The 24,686-nt window shown below is 44.1% G+C and overlaps 1 protein-coding gene across 1 annotated transcript; it reads left to right on the forward strand.

Moving 5' to 3' along the window:
• Window positions 1-1,038: 1,038 nt before the first annotated feature.
• Window positions 1,039-23,693, forward strand: KIFBP (kinesin family binding protein). The gene is made up of 7 exons (XM_001380608.5): window positions 1,039-1,678; window positions 8,473-8,571; window positions 12,786-12,865; window positions 13,381-13,564; window positions 15,819-15,903; window positions 17,856-17,965; window positions 22,251-23,693. The coding sequence occupies exons 1-7, from the start codon at window positions 1,247-1,249 to the stop codon at window positions 23,127-23,129; spliced, it is 1,869 nt and encodes a 622-aa protein (XP_001380645.1). The 5' UTR covers window positions 1,039-1,246; the 3' UTR covers window positions 23,130-23,693.
• The last annotated feature ends 993 nt before the right edge of the window (window positions 23,694-24,686 follow it).

Genomic DNA, 24,686 nt, shown 5'->3' on the forward strand with positions numbered 1-24,686 from the left:
TAAGGCCCTCATCACCTCTCTAGACTTGCTCCAAATGGATCCCCTGCCTAAGGCTCCCCGCTTTCCTCTGCTCAAACTCCCATGGTTCTCTGCTGCCTATAGGATAAGGGTCGTCTCACGGTTCCCCAGACTCGCAACCTCTGCAAGCCCGGGTTTCATTCTGCAGAGGAGGGAGGCTTTGCCAGTTGTACTGGGTCCCTTCCAGTCTACCCAGCTACCAAAGCGATTTTTCCCATCTAGAGTCTTCGGACTATCACCGTGTACCCCGGGGAACTCCAACGGCCCCCTCTTAACCTCCGGGACCTTAGAAGATGCTCTGTCCGGGGCGCAGCCCTCAGCATCTACCTTTGCCTGCATTTACTGCTCCCCCACGTTCCAGACGCCTAGGAAACACTCCAGCTGCCGCCCCCCTGCTCCAGGAACGCCTCAACTTCCCAGCACACGTCAGAACGGTAGCTTGGATCGCTGGACCTAGAGGCAGGAAGACCTGGGTTCAAATTTGGACTCAGACGCAAGCTTGCCCGGGTTCTCCAGTTTGTTAAATGGAGATAACTATGGACCCTTTTCCTAGGAATAAGATTTGTAAAGTGCTTTGCAAAATTGAAAGCGCTGCATGAATCCTGGCCACTGTGGAGGGTAGGACGGTGTTTTTGCTTAGTCCAGTGTCGGGCACACCGGATCACTTAATAAATACTTCTCCGTGACTGCATATACCCGCGTGTGCACACGACTCTAGGGAAGGCAAACTCCTTCAGGGGATGGTTCATCCTTGGCTGGATCGCTGCTCGCCCCGCCCCCTCCCCCAGGCCATGCACTCCCTGGGCGCCTAATTAATGCTCATTGGCCTCTTCCCAGACTCAAAGCAGGAATGTAGGCTCGTTTTTATCTTCGTAGCTGCCCGGGACTGGGTCGTGCACACAGCTGGTGCACAATGAATGAGCACCGGATAGAATCGGCTCTCAGGGTCGGTGAGAGAAGGCTAGTTTGGCTGGGGTTCTCTGAATCCAAGAGTCCAAGAGAACGATGACATCACAGCACGGCCACCATGCCGGGCGGGGGAAGAGAAGTGGAGACTCCCTGCAGGCGGAGCTGTGTTGCCATGGTAACCCTGCAGCGGAGGTTCCGCCCCCTGCCACCGGTGCCTGCTGCCATTGGTTGGCGGCCTGGCGCGGCCTCGCCCTCGATCTGTGCGCTGCGTGCGCGGCGCCGGCGCGCGGGCAGTGGCCTGGCGGACTAGGCGGGAGCCATGGCGACCCCAGCGGCCTGGGCCGCAGCCTGCGAGAAGTTCCACGCGTCATTGTCGCTGTCGCAGGTGGAGTCTCAGAAGGACCCGGAGAACGACCCGTACAAGTCCAAGTACCGCGCCCGGGAGTTGCTGCAGGAGGTGAAGGCGCTGCTGGGCCCCGCGGCCGACGAGGACGAGGATGAGGAGGTCGGGGACAGCGGCGGCAGCGGCGGGCCAGACGCCGAGGAGGGGCCGGTGGTTGAGCATGCCGGGGCTGGGGCCGAGCCCAGCGCTCGAGCCGTGCGCCTGGCCGCCGTGGAGCTGCAGCTGGGCCTCAACCACATTGACACGGAGGAGCTGGCGGCCGGCGAGGAGCACCTGCAGAACTGCCTGCGCCTGGTGCGCCGTAGTCGCCTCGAGCCTGCTGCCGTGTCCCTGCACCTGCAGGCCCAGGTCTGACCCAGGGGAGGGAGCGGGACCCCCAGCCGTGACCCCAGGACTGCGGGCCGGGGGAGGGGCACCTCCTGCTGTCACCCTAGGGTTGCGTTCTGGGGGAGAGAGGGCACATTTTCTCCCTCATCGTGACCCTGCTTCTTTAGGCCTGGAGAAGGGGCTGAATCTGAGGGCCCGGGGTTGATGGAAGAGGGGAGCTCCCCGCTGTGACTTCGCGTTTGCTAGCCTGGGGGAACCCCCCTCCCCCCTATGACTGGCTGTAGGCCTGGAACTGACTGGGGGAGGGAGAGTAAGTCCCTTCCTTGCTCCTCCTTGCAGGCCCAGGGCTGACCAGGGATGAGGGAGGGAGGGGATAGGGCCCAAGAGCTATGCTATATATCTGGTGGTAGAAGGGGAAGGAAGATACCGAAAACACGTCCCACCAGCCATGAGAGACCCCCTTCCTCTCGTGTGTCCCTTCTGCACCTGTTGGGGCCAAGACCTGTCCAATTCAGGGAGGGGTAGGAAGTGTAGAGAGAGGTACTTCCATCCCCAATTCCTAGAGGAATGAGGAAGACTGTGTGTGAAGTAGAAATTTAAGGGGACATATTCTAGGAACTGGGAAGCCATCAGTTCAAATGGAATGTATTTATTGAGAGAGAACTATTGACCTAAGACAAATGCCCCCCAAAATTTACAGAGAGAGATGTGCAGCCGTGTCTTGGGTCCCCAAGACAGACTAGACTGGCTGGCTGTGTTAACTGATTGAGTTACAGACTCCTGATTTATAGGAAAATACATTTATTTTACACATTTGAGCAAATTAACATTTTCAAAAAATGGTTAAAAGTTGGGGACAAAGGTTTTAATCCAGAAATAAAGGACAGGAAGGAGATCAGGACTGATGTGATGATCATTCCGGCCTTTGGGCTTGATACTGTGGGAGAGACTTCTATGACAAAAGGGAACTCAAGATTGGTATTTAAGATTCAATCTTTGGGTCAGTCTGGCCAGGCAAAGCTTGGACAAACTCACTTAAGGCTGTAAGGCTTTTGTCCTGCTTGAAGAAGGAGGGGGTGGGAATACTTTGTTTTGAAGAGACCTTGAAGAGAAATGAATGGGGGAACCAGCTTTACTAATTTAGATATTAATAACTCGAGAAGAGCATACTAATTTCTCACCCTGCACAGCTGGGATCAGACCTGCCCTTCCTCTCCCTGCAGCTCCCTAGCCCTTGAACAAGAAGAGCCTCAGGAGCCATCTGTCCCACCCCCTCATTTTACACTGGAGGGATCTGAGGCCCAGCAGATAACAGAGATTTAAAGTCATAGATTAAGAAGCACCTCTGAGGTCATCCAGGGTAATCTCTTCTTTTTTATAGAGGTCCCAGATTCAAAGGAAATTCTCCAAGACCACCACTGGCCCCTCTTCCCCTTGCCTAGGATCAGGCATCATATATTAGGAATTAAGCCAGATAAGCAGCCTCCCTGGGTGCCACTGATTGGGTGGGCCTTGGGAGGATACTCAGAGATAGTGTTGCTTATTCTTTATGCCTTTTATTTCCACATGATATTAATTTCCCAACATAGCCCTTTCATTCCTTCCATTATTCCTTTTTAGACATCCTCTCTCAAACTAGCCAGAATTCTTCTGAGGACCGTGAACTTTTTTTTTTTAAACCCTGACCTCTCTGTCAATACAGTGAATTGACTTCAAGGCAGAAGAGTGGAAAGGGCTAGGCAATGGGGCTTAAGTGACTTGGTCACACAGATGGGAAGTGTCTGAGGCCGCATTTGAACCCAGGACCTCCTGTCTGTAGACCTGACTCAATCCACTGAAGCACCTAGCTGCCCCCCGGACCGTGAACTTAAAAAAAAAATGGATAAATACATTTTAACATAATTGTGTTTTTTGGTTTTAATACAGTGGCTTTCTTAGAAATGCTATGTAATCTTTGATTTTATGCTTGTAACAAACGTTTTTCTGAGAAGGGAACCACAACTGAAAGTAAGGTTTAGACTGATTTCTAGGTTTCCTCTCAGATTGTCATCCTCCATTTGAAAGCCTTTGCCAGCCCTGACTCTGGGCTTTATAAAGGCCTTGATGGTTCTCCTTGCCAGGCCACCCTGATGTTTTCTGTTACTCTTCTTAGTCCCAGGCTTCATTGTTCCCCGGAGCTGACTTGGGTTTTTCAGAAGACAGAGCTTTGCTTTCAGAATTGAAAATCTTTGCATTTCATAGGGCTTGGAAGGACCTTCAGAGCAACTGAGTTTTCTGGACCTCAGTTTCTTCTTTAACATGAGAGGGTTAAAAGATAATCTTTAAGGTTTCTTTTAGCTATAAATCCTAAAATCTTTTAATATCAGAAGCTTTACATGATGTGAAGTGCAGAGAAGAGGGGTTGTGCCCAACCAGGGACACCTTAAAAATATTTTTGTGCACATGTATGTGATTCCCTCTAGGCATTGGTGGCAAAGTCCTTGCAGCCAGTGGGAGACATGACCAGAGGGTTGACAAGGGGTGGGGGTTGGGAGCCTTTTTGGCTGTGGCACTATTTCTCCCCCATTACTGTTGAGGGCAGCAGCATCCCCCCAGCTCCTTCTCTAGGAGGCATCTTGGACTCCTTATCATCTCCCACCCCTGTACCAGGCTGTTCTTCCCACCATCTCTCAGTATCTCTGGGGTCTTCCTGCCTCGTGTCTCTCCACTCCAGGCCATCCTTCATTCATCCACCAAAGAGGTTTTCTTAGAGCACAGGCCAGACCATGGCACCCCTACTCAGTAAACTCTGGTGGCTGTCTAGGACCTGCAGGAGCCAATACAAAGTGTCCTGTTTGGCCCTCAGAGTCCTTCATATCCCTCCCCCCCCCCCCCCTCTGCTTCTGCTTCTTCCTAGAATCTCAACCAAGAAATAAAATATTTAATATACTAATCAGGACACACCAAAGATACTGAGCAATCCCTAAGCAGTGCCGTCCTTCTCATTGGCTCAGCAGTGCATCACTTGGGCCTCACTTAGGAGTCCCTATTGGTGGATTTCAGTGAGGAGGTAGGCTTAGAGATCTCCACTCCTCTCCCAATTGCTTCATCTGCAGCTTCACTGTAGCTGGGCCTATGGGGCTGACTCACTCCTCTTTGGCACTTGGAAATGGCATTTTTATTAATGGAATAAACAAAGAGTAGGGGTCCCTGCCCTTCCCAGGTAAGTGTCGGGGGTGAGGGGAGCTGGGGAGTAATTCTCTGTCTCACTTTCACCTTTGAGAGGCTGGGGTCTGAGGAAGTCATAGAAATGTGGGTAATAAATAATGCAATCCAATAGTAATTTTCCTCATTATACCTTACTGACCACCATGTCCTCTTTAACACACTCCATCTCTTGATTCTGGGCATTTTATCTGGATCCCCCACCCCATGCTCTCCCATCTTGTCTGCTTCCTGGCTTCTTTAAAGGGAAGACTAGCATCTGTGGTATGAGGCTCACTAGGGCTGCTTTTCTTCTCGCCTGGGGCTTGTAAAGATTATAATTAATATTCAGTACTCCAGGTATTATTTTAATACTATGTATTAAAATCCACTTGGGGCAGACAAATTAAAAACAACCAGAGAAATAATAAAAAATAAAAAAACAGAAAAGCCAAAAGCTGCTCCCTACTTCATGCTGATATCAACCCCAGAGATTGTGTGGGTCAAAACGGAAACTCAAAACTCCATCCACGTAAGGAGACGCACAAACAGAGAAAGGAGAAGGGGATTGTGGGAAATATTTCTAGGGTTCACGACTAAATCAATACATCCCCCTGTGATCCTTTGGGAGACCAGTCTCCCCAATGGATCATGAAAACATAACTTGTAACTTGAACTAGAGATACATACAAATATTCCAGTTTTTAAAGGGAAATTACAGTAATTTGGGGATAAGAGGAAAATAAAAGGGAAAAGGAACAAAACCAATAATAGGTGCATTGACAAAAACTCACTGGCTCCACAAATCTGTAGCATTCCCAGTGGCCATGCCCTGCCAGATAGGCCCCAAACCCATCATTAAGTTAGGGAGATGTCCACCCTAAGCATGAGAACCTTTTTATTCCAACAATCATGAAAGCAGCAGGAATAGGGAGGGTCTCCATGGAAGAAGCCAAGGCCATCCCCAGTTGTCCTGACTTTTGTCTTACCTCTGTACTTTGATGACTCTAGAATAGAATGAGGCTGACATCCTTGTGAAATTCTTTTTCTTTTAATAACAAATTCCCACATAAGTTTTCTGAAGTTATGTGATCAAAATTGTCTCCCTCCCTTCTTTCCTCCCCCCTTCCCAGAGCTGGCAAGCTGTTCAGTCTGAGTTGTACATGTGTTACATAACAAAAAACATTTCCATGTTATTCATTTTTGTAAGTGAATAATGTTATAATGTTATAAAACCAAAACCCTGAAACATACTCAGATAAGTGACAAATCATGTTTTCATCTGCATTCCTATTCTAACAATTCTTTCTCTGGAGGTGGATAGCATTCTTTTACCTAAGTCCCTCAAAATTGCTCTGGATCACTGTATTGCTGTTAGTAGCTAAATCTATCACACTTGATCATTCCACAATATTTCAGTTACTGTGTACAATGTTTTCCTGGTTCTGCTTATTTCATTCTGGATCAGTTCATGTAGGTCTTCCTTGTTCTTTCTGAAATCATCCTGTTCATCATTTCTTATAGCACAGGTAGTATTCCACTGTCATCATATACCACAGTTTGTTCAGCCATTCCCCAATTGAGGGACATCCCTTTAGTTTCCAGTTCTTTGCCACCACAAAAAGAGTAGCTATTAATATTTTTGTAGGAGTAGGTCCTTTCCCAGTTTTTTAATCTCCTTGGGATACAGATCCAGTGATGTTACCGAATCAAAGGGTATGCATTGTTTTATAGCCCTATGGGCATAATTCCAAATTGTCCTCCAGGATGGTTTCATTAATTCAAAAATCCCAAGTGTTAGGCCTAGAGACGGGAGGTCCTGGGTTCCAATCTGACCTCAGACACTTCCCAGCTGTGTGACCCTGGGCAAGTCACTTGACCCCCATTGCCTAGCCCTTACCACTCTTCTGCCTTGGAGCCAATACACAGTATTGACTCCAAGACGGAAGGTAAGGGTTTTTAAAACAAAAACAAAAAAAAATTCCAAGTGACCTTGTGAAATTCTGCCTCACTTAAATCCAATTTATGGCTGGTCATTTTGGTCTTCTTAGAGTATAAAGGACAATAGCCAAGCAAAGACCAGTCTTCTACAGGAAGCCTTTCGCCCACGCCATTTTCATTTGAATGCCTTCCCTCAATTAATTAATCCTGTATAGAGTTTATTTGTACCTAGTTATTTGCATGTTTTCTCCCCCATTACATTATTGGGTTCCCTGCCTGTTTTTGCTGTACCCAACACCTAGCATAGTGCCTGGCACATTGCTGGGACCTAATAGATGTTGAGTGATTGACTACAGTGATTTCTGAAAGCCTCCAGTGGACAGTAAAATGCAAGGTGTGATTTCTTAGTTTTGCCAGTAATACAAGAAATATATTATTTCCTTTGGATGAATTCTGGGGGATTCCTGCCACTGAAATCATAACTTACATTCCAAGCCCTACTTAACTACCCATTCATATTTTTCCAATCTTGTCTTTCTTACTCCCTCTGCCTCCATTGCTCATTATTAATTTTCTGGAATAGAAATTACATAATGTCAGGGTTAGAAGAATTCTTCTGTGCAAATCTGAATCCTGCTAATCCTTTAGGTCCTTCCTAAGTCGCACTTCTTTGGGGAAGCCTTCCCTGCCCATCCTAACCCACAGAGATATCTTCATCCTCTGAACTCTAATAACACATAATAGAACAGGTCGTAGGAGAGGCAGAGTGGGTTTGGAACACTGGAGAGCTTAGGATCTGAAAGGCATTGGCCACTCCTAACATTATTCTTATAGAACTAACCAACCGGTCAGGATTGTGGTCCCCTCTCTCCCTTTGACCCCCAGATGCCCTTGCATCTGTATTTTGGGGCAGTAAGAGCATCTGAAGCCTTGGGGTTGGGGTCAGTGGACACCATTTGCCTGCTTCCCACTCAAATGAGACTTGAGTTGATGTTCAAATGTTAACCCATAAATGATCATTTGCATGACTCCATGACCAAACATTGGTGTGACTGCCTACTGTTTAGCGGGGCAGTGTGCTAGAGACTGTTACAACAGTTACAGAACACGCTGCAGACTTCAGAGAAGGAAAAATCTACTTGGGGAAATGTTCTGCTTAACCCCTTGGGTAAACTATGGTAAGAAAGCATAGGAATGCCTGCAGTTTATTCAATTTTACTGCCTGCATACTTGGGACATTCGATCGGAGTGACTTTCAGAGTCATCTCCCCTCCTCCAGGCATGATTCTCTTTTAGTAGTACTTACATGGCCAAGCTCCTGTTTTAAAAGCTCTTAGAAGGGGCAACAGCATGTGTTAAAAGGGGCCCGGGGTTGGAGTTCAGGGGACTTGGGTGCCCTGGCACTGCCACTTACCAGTTGTTTGACCATAGGAAGCCTCTTGGACACCGTTGGGCCTTAATTTTCTCCTCTGTGAAACAAGTCCTGGACTAGAATCCTAGAGAAATTTCATAGATGTTATGGAAACAGTCTCTGTCTTTCAAGGCATGTCTTGTCAAATTCAGAAATGTATTTTTGGAGTCACTTAACTGGTATGATTGATGGATATATTTTTGAGTGTCATGTAAATAATTTTATAAATGTAAATGCACAACATCTTCTTTGAATTCTAATTTCTCTCTCTCTAATCTAGAATAATCTGGGCATCTTGTGGTCTGAGAGAGATGAAATCGAGACTGCCCAGACTTACCTGGAATCTGCCGAAGCATTGTATAATCAGTATATGAAAGAGGTAAGGGAAGCTTTCACTTTGGAGACTTGAGCCAATCAGAGCTGATAGTAACAGAATAGAGAGTTCTGGTAAGACATGAAGAGTTCCCTGGAGCCTTGACTCCCTAGTGAGCCAGCATTAATGTCTGTGCCATGGCTTAGCTAATGTGTGACAGCAGTTTTATGTCCAGATATTTTAGTAACTACATCCCCTTCCACAGGATTGGAGGCGATGGATGGTGTCTGCTATAGGAATTTGTTTGTGTGATGGTGAGATTCTATACTGTTAACTATTAGCACTGCTAATGGTGTAAAAATTCTTAATTGCTCTCTTAGCCTTAAGTTAAGAATTGTGCTGACAGGAAAACAAATTAAGGTATAATGTTTGGAACTTGGAATATCACAGTTCGTATAAGCTCATAAACAGTTGCATTAAGGTGAATATTAACTAATTTTGTGGCATGACTTAAGTAATTGGAGAAATATTTCTCAAAACCAAGGATAGAATCATTCCATCATTTTCAACTTTAGTGTTTAAAAAATATGTCGTTTCTGTTCGGGTCACACTTACAGTATTTGTAGTGGCCTTGTAGACAGTTTTATTTACCAATTGTTGTAAATAAGCATATTTTAAATTTTTTCTTTTTTTTTAATTTTCTTTTTTTAAAAATTACACATAGAAACAATTTTTCACAATTGTTTTCTAACATTTTTGATTCAGATTCTCTTCTTCCCTATTTCCCACTTCTCTACAGGCAGTAAGTGGTCTGTTATAAGTTATACTAGTGCTTTCATGTGATACATATTTCTATATTTTTTGTGCCATGACTGAAGACATATATCACACATACAATAAAAAAGTCATAAAGGAAATAAAAGTGGAAGATGGAATACTTTGATCTGCATTCTTACTCCAACAGTTCCTTCTTTGGCTGTGAATAGCATTTTTTATCATGAGTCCTTTGGGGTTATGTTGGAATCTTGCTTTGCTGACAATAGTTTAGTTCATAGTCGATCATTGTACAATATTTCTGTTACTATAGATACTGTTTTTCTTGGTTCTGCTCACTTCACTTTGTATCAGTTTATGTAAGTTTTTCCAGCTTTTTCTGAACTCATTTGTTCACCATTTCTTGTGGTGTAGCAGTAGTGAATAAATATTTAACATATTTCACACTGTTTAGTAATAGGAATAAAAGGGTAATTTCATCATTTTTGTGTTTTTTAGAAGAGTTAACGTGACATAGTATAGACGACTGTACCCTGAATCAATAAAGTCAAAATAACTTCCCTTTGGGCACATTATGTACCTTCTTTCTTCATCTGTGCAATGGCTGTACTACTCTCTGCTCTCCCTGGTTATCTCACAAGGAGGCTGAAGGTACCACATCCAAACTTGAGTGTGAGACAGTATTAAAAAGTGCCTCATACAAATGAAAGGAGATTCCCTGCCTATTCTTCAAAGGAGATCAAAGACAGAATTCTCCTCCAGTAAAGACTTTGGGAAAATCTCAAATCATTTAATGAGCAGAATGGGGGAAGTTAGTCCAAATCACTGATTTAGTTGCACCAAAGTCTTTGTCATTTAAGGGACAGTGCCCAGGACAAGTGGTATAACAGAACTATAGCAAAAAACTTGGTAAGAAGGAATGACCTGTAAATGGAGTTCAAATGACCCCTCTTCCAGATTGGTTGTACTCCTAGAAGAAGGCAAAAGAAAACCAAGCAAGATGCTTACTAATGGGTCCTCATGCACATAAACGAAGGAGCCTTCTACAGTATTAAATGTCAGGTCTTTACATGTCTAAAGCATTTAAATAGAATTTAGTATTTCACTATGTCACTGAATTAATGTGGAAACACTTGTTCTTTATGTCCCAGTGTTGGTGGGATAACAGGGAACTAGTGAATGAGAGGAGAGTGGGGGAAAGACTGATTTGTTTTGTGTGTGACAGTGACATGACACATGTACCTGGGCTTGCGTGTGTCCCCATCTGAGTTAGGTCTTATGCAGATGAAACAGTCTCTGACTTGGTGACAGGGCTATGGAGTGTAGCCTGCCTTGTTAGAGCCTCTAGAGCCCTCCTTGTCTGTGGTGACCTGCCTTAGCAATGGGTTCCACTTAGTGGCTTTAGTCAGCCTGGGAGCTAGATTAGAAAGCTCTTCAGAGCTCCCATCAGTAACCTGGAGGATAAACTTCATTTGGAAAGGCACTGCCTTATTGCTTAGATTTGGCTGATACCATTAAGGCACATTAGTGATCATCTTGTCCTAAAGAAAGCAGAATCGGGCAAAAGAAAGGTAACATCTTCTCTTGTTTTGGGACATAAACAGAGTGGGTAAGCCCAAGTGAGGGAATCTAAGAGAAAAGAATTTTTTAAAATTCTTTCGGGATAGACATTTCCCCCTTGTTGAAGGAGAAGCTGAGAATGCCTGAATAATTGGACTGCATTTTTCCTAATGATCAGTTACTGCCATAGGATCATTTTGGTTGGTTCCACGTCTGAAGGTGTGGGAAAGAGCTGGATCTACTTCAATGCCCCCTACTCAGTTCTGGGCCCTGCCAGGTGTCTTAGGTCACACTACTGGCCCAAGCATAGAAAATACTTTGTGATATAGTTTGTGTTTGGAAACTTAAGCCTGGGGCATTTCAGCTTTTTACTTCTAAGTTTTCTAAATTTTCCACATAAGTTTTCAAATTGTCTAAGCAGTTTAATCAGGGTTATTCCTGTATTATCATGCAAAACCTATTTCCATATTGTTCATTGTTGTAATAAAATACTCTTCTAAAATAAAAAATACAAAATCAATACCCAAATAAACTAAAATGAAAAATCACATGCTTTGATTTGAATTAAACTCCAACAGTTCTTTCTCTGGAGGGGGAGAACATTCTTTGTCCTAAGTTTTTCAGAATTGCTCTGGATCATTGTATTGCTGAGAGTAGCCAAGTCTTTCATAATCGATCACCTCCCAATATCACTGTTACTGTGTACAATGTTCTCCTGATTCTACTTATTTCACTCTTCAAAGGTAGATCTTTCCAGTTTTTTGTGAAATCATCCTATTCATCATTTCTTACAGAATACTATTGTGCTATTACTATCATAAACTCTAATTTGTTTACCCCAATTGATGGATATCCTCTCAGTTTGCCACCACAAAAAGAGCTGCTAAAAATATTTATGTATAAGTGGGTCCTTTCCCCTTTTTTATGATCTCTTTTGTATACAAACCAGTATCCTAGAATCAAATAGTATGCACTATTTTATAGCCATTTGGGTATAATTCCAAATTGCCCTCAAGAATGGTTTGATTAATTCACAAATCCACCCACAGTGTATTAGTGTCCCAATTTTGCCACATCTCCTCCAACATTTATCACTTTACTGTCCTTTTGACCAATCTCATAGGTGTGAGATGGTACCTCAGTTGTTTTTAATTTGCATTTCTCTAATCAAGAGTGATTAAGAAATTTTTTCATATGATTATTGAAAGCTTTGATTTCTTCATCTGAAAACTGTTTATTCATATCTTTTGACCATTTATCACTTGGGGAATGACTTGTATTCTTATAAATTTGACTTAGTTCTCTATGTATTTGAGAAATGAAACCTCTATCAGATAAATTTGTTATAAGAATTTTTCCCAGTTTATTGTTTCTTTTCTAATCTTGGTTACATTGGTTTTCTTTGTACAAAAAAACTTTTAAATTTAACATAATCAAAGTTATTCATTTTACATCTTGTAATGTTCTCTATCTATTGTTTGGTCATAAATTCTTCCCTTCTCCATAGATCTGTCAAGTAAATTATTTTTTGTTTACCATATATGTATATATGTATATGTATATATGGTAAACAAAAAATAATTTAGATACTATAAGTTTATATATATAGTATATATATGGTAAACAAAAAATAATTTTGATACTATAAGTAATATATACATAATATATATTACTTATAGTATCACCCTTTATGTCTAAGTCATATACCCATTTTGACCTTATTTTGGTATATAGGGTGTTAGATTTTGATCTTAACTTACAAGTTTGAGCTCGAGTAAAACTGAGTGAGATGATCCTGTTGTGGGCTTAATGACCCACATAGTCAGGTTCTTGGATGAACTTGGGTTAGTTACTTCCTCAAGAACTGATGAGAATAAAGATTTTGGGGCTTCTCTTTGCACCAGAAGAGGGAGCCTGGCATTCACCAACAGTCTCTTTTCTTGTAGATTGGGAACCCTCCTCTTGATCCTAATGAGCACTTTTTGACTGAGGAAGAGAAGCTGACAGAGCAGGAACGGTCTAGAAGGTGGGTGCTCAGTCTTAGGTGAGAGACACTTTAGGGGGGCTCAGCACAGGGATATGTGCAGTGAGCCACTTGGGTCAATGTGGAAGTGGGATTCCACTTGTGTTTGGCAAGTAGAAAGTGGTGGGTGGTCTAATTCTGTGACCCTGGGCAAGTCACTTGACTTCATTGCCTAGCCCTTACCACTCTTCTGCCTTAGAGACAATACACAGTATTGTTTCTGAGACAGAAGTAAGGGTTTTTATTTTAGAAAGAAAGAAAAATTGGGGTGTTGGGGCAGGACACTGCTCTCTATAAGGAACCACTTTCTAATGGTTCCAGAAATAAGTGGACTGCCCTAAGGGTATAGTAAATTCCTTGTTAGTAAAGGTTTTTAGTGGGAACCAGAGGACCCTTTATCAGGGACATCATAGACAGTATTCCTGCTTTGGGGGTAGAGTTTGGGCAAGGTGGGCTCTGGAATCTCTTACTCTTCCACCTCTCTGCGATTCTATATTCATGGCCTATTGTCAACACAGATTTGAGAAAGCATACACGCATACCTTGTACTACCTGGCTCAAGTCTATCAACACTTGGAAATGATTGAGAAGGCTGCCCAGTATTGCCACACCACCCTCAAACGCCAACTGGAGTACAGTGGCTACCACCCTGTAGAATGGGCTATCAACGCAGCTACCCTGTCACAATATTATATCAATAAGGTAAGTCCTTGGCAGCAGGCCCCAGAGGTGCACAATGGGTGGCCTTGGAATGGGGTCCTGAGGAAAGAAACCAGAATTCTCATGCCTCTGGTAGGGACCACTCCAGGAGTCTAGCCTGAGACTCACAGGAGTGGGGCTTGGTGATGCTGGGGCTTGGTTATCCCCTCACCTACTAGGCCTAGATGCAAAGGTCAGTCTTGAATCCAGTGACCTTTCAGTTTTCTGTCTCCTACGGTGGCCCCTTGTGTCTCTTGGGATGAAGCCTGGTGGGTAACATTCAGTGATGAAAGCCGAGGTTCCCATCCCAGTCTTGCCCCCTGCTATGTGGCCTTGGCAGTGTGGTTTAATGAAATATTAAGTTAAATTGAAGCTTTTATCTTGGCTGCAGAAATGGTTTTATCTTGATGAATTTATGGGTGCTCTCTAGGTAATCGTAATCTAATAGCTCATCAGAATTTCATAAGGAAGTTGAAAATGTACTCTTAGATAAATGGCATGTGACAGTTCAGTTAGTTTGAGAATTAACTTCTCTTATGATAAATTTATAACTGGGGGAAACTGGGCTTAGTTCATTGTCTTTGTGGTGTTTCTCCTCTGGATTCACTCCCTTCTCCGGGTGTCAGAGGGGATGGTTGTAGCTGGCTTTATTGGCCTAGGCATGGAATCCTTCAGTCTCAAATACTAATCCCCACAGGGGTTACTATTTTCAGTGGCAGAGGCTCTTTGGTGCCTCATTTTAGCCTTCCATGCTCCTTCATGTGTCTCAAACTTCATTACAGATTCTTAATGGTAGATTTTTAGTCCAAACTCTGACCCCCAGTAGCTGTGTGACTGTGGGCAAGCCACCCATTTCAGAGCCTCTGGATCCTGCCCTAAGACTTTGGGGACACCCTGTATTTTAATGTGGATGATTCACCATTGATTACTTGAAAGTCCTCTTGAAAACTCATTGTAGGATGAAGTAGCTCGCTTATCACAGAGGGTTTGGGGAACTTAGGTAATGCCACCTGTTAATGTTGTCCTAGCCAGACTTCATGCTGGCCACTTGTCATACTTTTGAACAGAACCCTTCAGCTGTCCATTTCCTCCCACTTGTCATTTAAAGGTTTGTTCTGGGCTACTCTGGACAACAAGTTATTACGGAGAATTCCTTTGTAATCTTGAGATAGTTGAAAAAAGAAAACAAAACAAACCCCCAAGACTAGAGTTTTCTAATTATGGTGGCAGATTTTGAATAAGAAATTCTTGAATTCTTGTTACTAAAAGAATTTCTTTTTCCAGTGGACTTTAAAAGCAGTGAGAAATGTGTCTCTTTATTTGCAACCTCACTAGGTAGAGAGACTTTTCTGATCATATTAGATAGGGGAAGGGAGTCATTCATTGGCTATCAGAGTCTGCTTCTTTGTATTTTAAAAGTTGATGGCTTAATTTTAAAATATAGTAACTATTCCTTTATGTGGTACTTTATCTAGCCTTGGAGATAGGTCTTCACTAGCTTTTCATTTGAGTAATTTAGACTAAAGGACTTAACAGGAAGCACTAGTTTGGATAAAGGTTGACAATTTTTCTTATCCACTGACTTAACACAAGGAGAATTAATTTTTTTCCTTGCTGTTTTGCCCTGACCAATTCAAATTACTCTGAAGTTGGCTGCTTTGTTCCTCAACCTTTGAGATAGTAACACCGGGTTCAGAAAACACAAGACATACGGAACAATCATGAGACCCTCCGTCAGGCGCCCGCACACATGTCCCCTCAGGGAGCCAAGTACCACTGGAGGGAAGGGAAAGGTGTACTGGAGTCCCATGGAGTCAGTGGCTCTGAACCAAGGGACCTTGTGTTAAATACAGACTTCTTTGGCATTTAGAGGAAGTCTGTGGACCCCTTCTGATGTTCCTAAATGCATAAAATCCAATGCATATAAAGACAAAGCCAATTATGATGAAATACAGTAGGAAATATTTTTTTTAAAACCCCAAATTTCACATAGTCTAGGTTAAAAAGTAAGATTGTACCTTCAATCAATTCTTCAGGTTTAGGGAATCATACAGAAACTTCCTCAGAGGGTTTCTAACTCAAGCAGCCATGAGAGACTCTATATGATGTGTGTGTGTGCCTGTGTCCTGGCAAAAGGACTTCATTGGCGGGGTTTTCTATTGATTTGATTGCTCTAGCTATATCTAAAGATTGTATCTTCTTTCAATAGTTGTCAATCTAGAAATGCGCATCTCACTGTTATTTGCTTTCTCCCCAGCAATGTTTTATGGAGTCCAGGCACTGTTTATCAGCTGCAAGTGTCATCTTTAGCCAGGCGGAGCAGATTCCATCAACAGAAGACAGTGAGTGCGGGTGTTTATACCTCCTATGGTTTTGGAAAGCATTTTCTTAGTTTTGAAGATAGCGTATCAGAAATCAGGGCGGGTTTGTCAGTTAGCAGTTGCAGTAATAAGTTGACCAGTTCCTTTGTCTAGTAACGGACAAAGTGTCCTTAGAATCACTACCAAACGAAAATTCTTAAATTTGGAAACGAGATACATTTGTCTCACATACCTGGTAAATCCTCAAACTTTTAAGAATGGGATTCTGCTTTGTCTGTGACTCTCAGTGTCCTGAGAGACCTTTCAGCTCACAGGTCCCTCTCGCCTACATTTCCTGAATTGTGGCCTTCTCTCTCCCAGTAGCAAGTCCTGGTTTTTGCCTTTCTTATGCCTCATGATTAACCTGATGCCTGGCACTCACTGCAGACTAGGGCTGAACTCCTGCCAATTGATGGAGAAGTTAAGTGACTGCCTTTGGTATGTGTCAGAAGTTGGGCTAAAGCTAGGCCTTTATGACTCCAGGGCCCAAATTTCTGTATGCTACAGACATATTGCTACTGACATTTATTTATCCCATAGTGGAAAAGATGGAGCTTTTGCAAAATTAAGAGTATTTTGAGAAAATCGGCACCCTAGACAAGAGTTAGAATCATAGAAAAAGCCTGTCATGTAGTTGAGTTGAAGAGTCATTTTCTTGAGTTTTTTCCATCTGAAAGCTGGGTATATTTAGCCTGAAGAAGAGAGTAGACTCAGGGGAGTGTGACAGTTGTCATCAGGTAGTTAAAGGACCATTATTTGGGTAGGGTTTTGGCCTTGGCCCAGTTCTGCTTGTCCTGAGGATGATCCTAGAAGCAGAGAGGCAAATTTAGACCTTATGTCAAGAAAAACTTGTCAATAATGGACGATCCCTCAAATGGAATAGACTCCTTCAAGAGATCATGTGGTTGACCCTCTTGTGAAATATCTTCACTTGCCTGCTCTATGAGGATTCCTTTTTGTTATGGGTTCTGTTAAAGGCCCAGGATGTTTCTTCTAACTCTGGGATTCTTAAGCTGTCTTTTGTCTTTTTAAGATCTTCCAAGGACCTTCATTCAATGACAAATTTGTCATTGAATGATTCAGATGGTTGAGTTGGGGTATCTATAAGGATATGAAGGTTATTTTGTGGGGCATCAAAGTGGCCCAGTGGTTATAGCACCAGACCTGAAGATGGGAAGTCCTGGGTTAAAATCTAAGTGCAGACACTTCCTAGATGGGTGACCCTGGGCAATTCACTTAACCCCCATTACCCTCTTATGCCTTGGAACCAATACTTATATAGATGTTAAGATAAGAAAGCAAGGCTTTTTTTTTTAATGATTAGTTTGTTTTTAAGAATGAAACTATCAAAGCCCACAAATCTAGAGAAGGGAAAATTATATTCCTTTGTTCTGTTTGAGGGTCAGATGATTAACTGGTCAGCTTTCATCAGTTTCTTCCTTTCTAAATCCCTTTGCCTCTGATTGTTACGAAGCCCAAGGTTAAGAGTAAGAACATAATTGCTATCTTACCCCTACATGCTTGTTTGCACCTTAAAAATGTGCATTTTTCTGTTGACATTTTTACAAGTTCACTGTTTGATTTCACAGTGACAGGACCCAAATTTTTGGTACCTGGTTAAAAGAAAGTATACTAATTTGCCAGAGTAATAAGCATTGGCTGCATTAGTTATAAATTCCTTTCTGCCTTTTATACAAAAATAAATTCTTATTTCAAAGAGGAACAGATTGTAGATCCTGAAGAGGTAAGGGGCACCTTTAATAGACAAAATGGTTGGGGTATTTTTTTTCCATAATTTAAACCTTCACTGGATACAGGACTGTTATTTTTAAGAAGGATTAAAACAATCAATTTGAGATGCCTAATTAAAATTCTTACTGCAGGAAGTCAGCTGCCCAAGAAATTTAAACGTGACTTGTATTGTGTCTCATTAGCTGAAACAGAACAAGACCGGCAAGATCTCCGTCAGAGAAAAGCCGAAATTGCCAGATGTTGGATCAAATATTGCTTGAACCTCCTACAGAATGCGCAGGCCGCTCTGGAGGTAGGACAGCAGAGTGTGTGTGTGTGTGTGTATTTTTAATTGTTCAAACAAATTTGATTTATTGTGGCAATGCATAATATTCATTGAGAATGGTAGAAAACAAACCACATGGGAATATTTCAATGCCCTTAAACTGGCAGTGCTACAGGCAGTCTTAAACTTCTGAGCAAACTGGCTCCTCCTAAGGGCTAATCTTCAGCAAAAGCTGAAACAGCTCTGCCAGTCCTTGTGAAGAACTTGGTATAGGATTACTGAGGAGCTGTTGAGTTCTGAACAGAACAGCTCCCTAAGAAACAACAGGTGGCAATTTTGGGTCCCTGGGACTTTCTAAAGGGCTCTCAGTCCACCACTCCAGGCCCCTTGCCAGTCTGGGGGCAGTGACTGCCCTGGGCAAAGTCATGGCCAGAGCCAGGGAGCATTTCAGATTGAAACTGGAAGAAGACCCCAAAGGTTTTGTCCACAAACTCTTCTTCATGTAGGGCCAGGCCACAGGGACCTACACAGGAGGCTTGTTCTGCTCTGGAGGCAACACCGTTCTGAGCTCTCAGGAGCGAGAAGTCTTCACGCTGTTTTCCTAGCTTTGCACCATCTTTGACAATAATCTGCACCTAATAAGGGAAGATGATACCTTTAGAGTGGCACAGGAACAGCCTACTGTGTGCCAGGCACCGGGCTTCACAGATATCTCACTTGATTCTCACAGTAGCCTGGAGGGAGAGAGGTGCTATGATTATCTCCATTTTACAGTTGAGGAAACTGAGACAAATAGAATTAAAGTGACTTGCCCAGGACCACACAGCTAGGAAATGCCTGTGGCTAGATATCCTCTCAGGTCTTTTTGGCAGTTAGGAGACTGGACAGAATGCTGGGCCTGGAGTTAGGAAGCCCCAAGTTCAGATCTGGATTCAGGCACTTCCTACCTGTATGACCCTGGGGAAGTCACTCAACTGTTTGCTTGACAAAAGAATTCACTGGAGAAGGAAATGGCAAACCACTCCAGCATCCTTAGGTAGCTCTGGTCCTTGGGTTCATGAAGAGTCAGAAATGATCAAACACCCACTTCCTGACACCAAGCCAGGACCGTGTCTGCTCTGCTGGCACTGGACATGCAGACATCAGCCTGAGGCAGTCTGTCCTCAAGAAGCTTACCTGCCCAGGTGGGGAAGGGAGTTCTGTCAGGTGGGAGCACAGGGCTGCCGACTGCAGGACTGGTAGGAAGTGCTCTGCCCTCGGAGTCCTGAGGAGCCGATTGTGGGCAAAGCTGTCTCCTTCCCCTCTCCAGGCCTCCCTGTCCCTGTCCCTGTCCCTCTTCCTCTTCTTCTTCCTCCCCCCCCCCCCCCCCCGTCTCTCTCTCTCCTTCTCCCTCTCCCTCTCTCCCTCCCTCTCTCATTGATTTAATGATTATCCACAGAGCAAGAAGTTGTTGGGCAGGGTGTGCCCTGGTCAGGATAGCTGGCAAAGGTAGCTAACCTGAGCCGGCCCTGGTGGTGCCGAGCAGGAGGTGAACTAGACAGACTTTCTGTCTCTGATCCACTCGTCCAAGGACTCTTCCCTCGGGGTCTGTGAACTTTCAGAAAATATCCTGGTCCCAATTTCGGCTCCTTTGCAATCTTAGGAATTTGGAAACTTGATCCCGACAAGAGCTCCCTGGTCTTCCCCAGATGGCCAAGGGGGCAATGAAAGCTGTCTGGTGCACAGTGGAGCTCTGCTCCAGGGCAGCTCCTCCGCTTGGGGCCCTGCCAGATGTTGGGGTCCTGGGGGTCAGAGCTGTTGCGGGTGGGCTGCGGAGCCAGAGACAAGATGTTGTTGCTGGATAGGCCTTGGCCATCTGGGGAATGGCTGGGTGTGGTCCCACCCTGCTACTTATTCCTTTTTGGCTATTAGCCTTCGGTTCAGTAGAGCCGAACACCCCCTTCGAGGCTCTCCTTGGACAAGGTGTTTCCTGTACAGACATGAAGTTGAACGGCTTAGAGATTACTGCATCGGCCCTCTGATTTTTAATATCTAGCAAGGCCCAAAACAAGGACGTAGGGGCTTGGCCAAGGAGTTTCCCGCGCTCCACAAGGGTTCCAGTGCAGAGTCCTCGGGAGAGGAGGGACTGCCTGTAGACCTGAAGTCCTCCACACACTCCCGTTTGCAGGTGACGTGGTGCTGAGGATCCCAAGCCCTGGACCCTGGCAGAGCCGCCTAAGTGAGCTCTCTGCTCACCTTGGGATTGTAAAAGTCAAACTATTGTACTTTATGAGGTTTATTAAAGATGATTAGAAATCAAGGATACAAAATAATAAACCTCGTGTCTAGGCTGATTAGCCCTTTCACAGCCCACATACTACATGCTGCAATCTCCAAGTAGAGGAAGAGAGAGCCGCGTGTGAGCATAGAAGAAGAAGAGGCTCTCTTGGGAGGCAGAGAGCCCGATAAATACTAAATTGTGATCTTGCCCAGGTGGAGACTCAGATGAGATTATAGGGAATTCTGGGAAGTACCAAGGACTTCTGGGGATTGAAGTCCAGGGTTCAAATCTCCATTTTACAGGATAAACCATGTGGGTGAAGGATGCCTGTTGGACAGACCAAAGGTCTGTGCCTTGTCTTGAACAGATGCCATGACTCAGATGGTGAATAGGATCCAGATTGAAAAGGAAGAAAAAAGCAGGCTGTATGGCATTTGGGAAGGGACCCGGTGCTTCTCATTATCCCCAGGCTTCTCCCCAACGCCAAGGCCATTTTCCCAGTGATAGTTTGGCTCCAAGTCATAGAAGACAGTAATGGTTCCTGCCTTCTGGGAACTTTAAAATGAAGATAGACATTCCAAAGAGGAGTGAAGGAAAGAATATAGCCACCTTTCCTTAACATGGAGGTTCTAGGAGGAAACAACTAATTCGGATGTGGATAAATATGTTAAAGAACAAAATATAAGTGCTCAACTGAGAGAGCAGTGACACAATGACAACATGACACAAGATTCACATTAAAGATAAAGTTTAGATTGAAAAATAAAGACCTGGCTTATTCGGGGTGGAGAGTGGTTATTAGAGTTCATTGTCTGTCCAGATGGAACCCCAGGCCACCAGAGTCATCACTCCAGGAAGACCCAATTGAAGAGAGCGGGCTCCACTGCTTTGAGTTGCACCATTTGGTGGGCTGGTGAAGGGGTGGGCATGGAGAAAAAAACTAGGTACTTGGAAGCCAGCTAGATCCAAGAATTTTTAGCCCACTGAATTTTAACTTGAATTTAGCTCAGTGGTCTAGTATTAGGAATAATAATTTTGTGTTTCAGCAGTATATGTTCATAAATAAATTATCATGCCACATATAATACCTCAGTCATTTTAGCATTGCAACTAGAAAAGTGATTAATAAATAGAATAGAAGCTGTATGTCAGGTAAATGAATTTCTTGAGTATAATCTACAGAGGATAAAGTTGTATTGAAAGAAAGGAAGTTTCTCTAGTTTTTTTTTTTGGTTTAATTAAATATTTTGCCTCTGCTTGGCTTACCATAGTCTGGGAGAGAAAGTTGTTGTTCTTATTTTTAAAAACTCTTACCTTCCATCTTAGATTTAAAACTGAATATCGGTTCCAAGGCAAAAGAGTGGAAGGACTAGGCAATTGGAGCAAAGTGACTTGCCCAGGATCACACAGCTAGGAAGTGCCTGAAGCTAGATTTGAACCCAGGACCTTTCATCTCTAGACCTGGCCACCTAAGTCAATTTTTATTTTAATAGCAAACTTCCACATAAATTTTATGAAGTTATATAATCCAAATGTTTCTCTCCCTTCTTCCTTCTAGAGCTGGCAAGCAATTTAATCTGGCTTATATCCATGTGTTATGCAAAACATGTTTCCATGTTACTCATTTTTGTAAGCGAATAATTTTATAAAAACAAAACCCTTTACCAAGATAAACAAGTGATAAATCATATGCTTCCATCTACATTCTTTGTCTAGCAGTTCTTTCTGAGAGAAGGTTTTAAAGGGCATTTTAGGGGGCAACTAGGTAGCTCAGTGAATTGAGAGCCAGTCCCAGAGATGAGAGGTCCTGGGTTCAAATCTGGCCTCAGACACTTGCTAGCTGGGTGACCCTGGGCAAGTCACTTAAGCCCCACTGCCTAGTCCTTACCACTCTTCTGCCTTGGAACCAATACACAGAATTGGTTCCCCCAAAATGGTATTTTTTTTCATCTTTCTGTAAGTGGTTGGAAGAATAGGCAAAAAAATCCCATTGTTAAGAGATGACAGTAGATCAGAGTCCTACACTAACCTTCTGTTTTTCTTCCCTTTCAGGATAACATAGGAGAACTTGACCTTGACAAACAGTCTGAGCTTAAAGCTCAGAGGAAAAGAGAGGAAGACGAGAAAGAAAATGGCAGGAAGAAAGTGGTGCTCTTTGGAACTAGTGATGTGTGTGATGCCATCTTGGCCATGGAGGAGAAAGTGATGTGCGCGCCCCCGTTAGATTTCAGAGAAGCCAGGGAGGTGTTTTTAGTGGGCCAGAGCTATGTCTGTGAGGCGAAAGAATACTTTCAGGTCGATGGCTACATCACCGACCATATCGAGATCGTCCAAGACCACAGCTCTCTGTTCAAGGTGCTGGCGTTCTTCGAAGAGGATTATGAGAGACGCTGCAAGATGCACAAGCGCAGAGTAGACATGCTAGAGCCCCTCACTGTAGACCTGAACCCACAGTACTACCTGCTGATCAACCGGCAGCTTCAGTTCGAGCTCGCCCACACCTACTATGAGATGATGGACTTAAAGGTGGCCATCGCCAACAGGCTAGAGGAGCTCGATTCCCACACCATCAAGAAGATCAATTCCCTGGCTCAGTCGGCCATCAAGTTCTATGAACTCTTCCTCGACTCCCTGAGGGACCCCAATAAGGTGTTTCCAGAGCAGCTCGGGGAAGACGTTCTCCGCCCTGCCCTGGTGGCCAAGTTCCACATTGCACGGCTTTATGGCAAACTCATCACCTCTGATGGTAGGAAGGAGCTGGAGAACATGCAGACTTCCTTGGAATATTACATGTTCTTGGTCCTCTACTGTGAAAAGTTCCCCGAGGCGGCTCGCGCAGTAGAAACAGAGCTAGAGCTCAGTAAAGAGATGGCCGGCCTTCTTCCCACCAAAATGGAGAGACTCCGAGCCAAGCTAACCCCTTTTACTTAAAATCTGATCCTGCACTTGATGGAAATGTGCAATAGAGCAGTGTCATTTTTAGCCAAACAGGCCCATTTCCAGGGTACTTGCCTCTAGGAAGCAGAGAAGGCCAGCTAGAGCTCCACATAGGGTCCTCTTCGATTCACTTGTCAGTAAAATGACTTAACAGTTTTCTCTTAATTTTGTAAATGTCTTCTGTAAACTTGTTAGTGTTTTAGATGGCTTGTGTCCTATCTTTCCTGCCTTATCTTCTTCCACCGCAAGATCCAGTTTCTAAATAAATGTAAGTTACTTGCAAAATAGTACTTAACGGGTGTTTCAAAGGAAGATTCTGGATAATATAGTTGGTGGACAAAAGTTACTGTATTCTTAAAGAAAAATACAGTTTTCTAGGAAAAACCATGAGCTGCTTGCAATTGTTCCTTATTGTAGAATCCTAACTCCCCAAAGAAATGTTTACCCATTATGACTTTATGATAACTAATCTATAATTTATTTTGTATGTTGTAAAATTCTTTGTCTTTAATAAAAGAAAAATTATTAAGGATGTATTAAACAGCTTGGCTTCACTAACAGAATGTTCGTTTAGTTCTTTTTTAGTCGTCTTCCTAGATCTAGTCTGGTTTCTGTCGTCCTAAAGGAACCATTGCTATTTCAGACTAGAGACTGAGATCTCTGACCTGAAAGGATGCACATGGAGACCCACCCCCCAAGTCCTCTTGATTCCTTGTGCCAGTGGCAGCTCTGGGTTTACTTGAGAACCGTGCCTCCAAAGTACCCGCTCTAGCGGCATCCCCTTGCCCGCCGGCACCAGCTTTGAGGGAGGGCCCGCACGTGGATCACTGCCTGCTGGTGCCACCTACTAGGTTCAGGTTCATCCCAGGAGGTGGGCCCCTGAAGTCTGGGGACGGTGGAGTCCTAGGAAACAACGCAAAAGGCCCTTGGGCCCAGGTTACCATTTCTGCTTTTGGGATGCCTGGACCGGGAAAGGGGCTCAGACCATCGACACACATTCGTTCTTGAGCCCACGACCAGCAGCCGACCTGCAATTGATGTGTAGGAGCAGATGTCAATATGCACAGGTCCGCCTTACACTAAAAACCGTGTACGTTGAACAGGAAGAGGACGTTAGTCATGGAGTGGAAATGAGACTCAGGAAGGGGCCGCCAGGGCAGTGGGTGGTTCTTCAGGAGCACGTATAGGAAGGAAGATCCGTTCAAGAATGCACAGGATATGAGACTGAACTTCCTCGGCGGAGCGCACAGCATGGGCCATCTTGTTTGATAGAACTCTGGAGAGGAGAAAAATGCAGCCCACTTGCTATTGAATTGTGCTGCCAGCTAGGCTGGTCCTTTAGACTCGAGGAAAGGGAGCGTTTTATCTTTAGGAGACACCTTCTCCAAACTGGGCTCCCGTGGTGTCCCGGGTGGTCTAGCAGGTCCAGAGGCCTCCCGCCATCGTTGGAGTTGGGCCCGTCCTCTAGAGGCGTTCCTGATGGGTCTTTCTCCCGTCTTGACTGAAAGGGAAGGAGCGGGGCCGAGTGATATGCTTTAGTCACTGCCCCTA

Source organism: Monodelphis domestica, chromosome 1 (genome assembly GCF_027887165.1).
Source record: "Monodelphis domestica isolate mMonDom1 chromosome 1, mMonDom1.pri, whole genome shotgun sequence".
Taxonomy (NCBI): Eukaryota; Metazoa; Chordata; class Mammalia; order Didelphimorphia; family Didelphidae; genus Monodelphis; species Monodelphis domestica.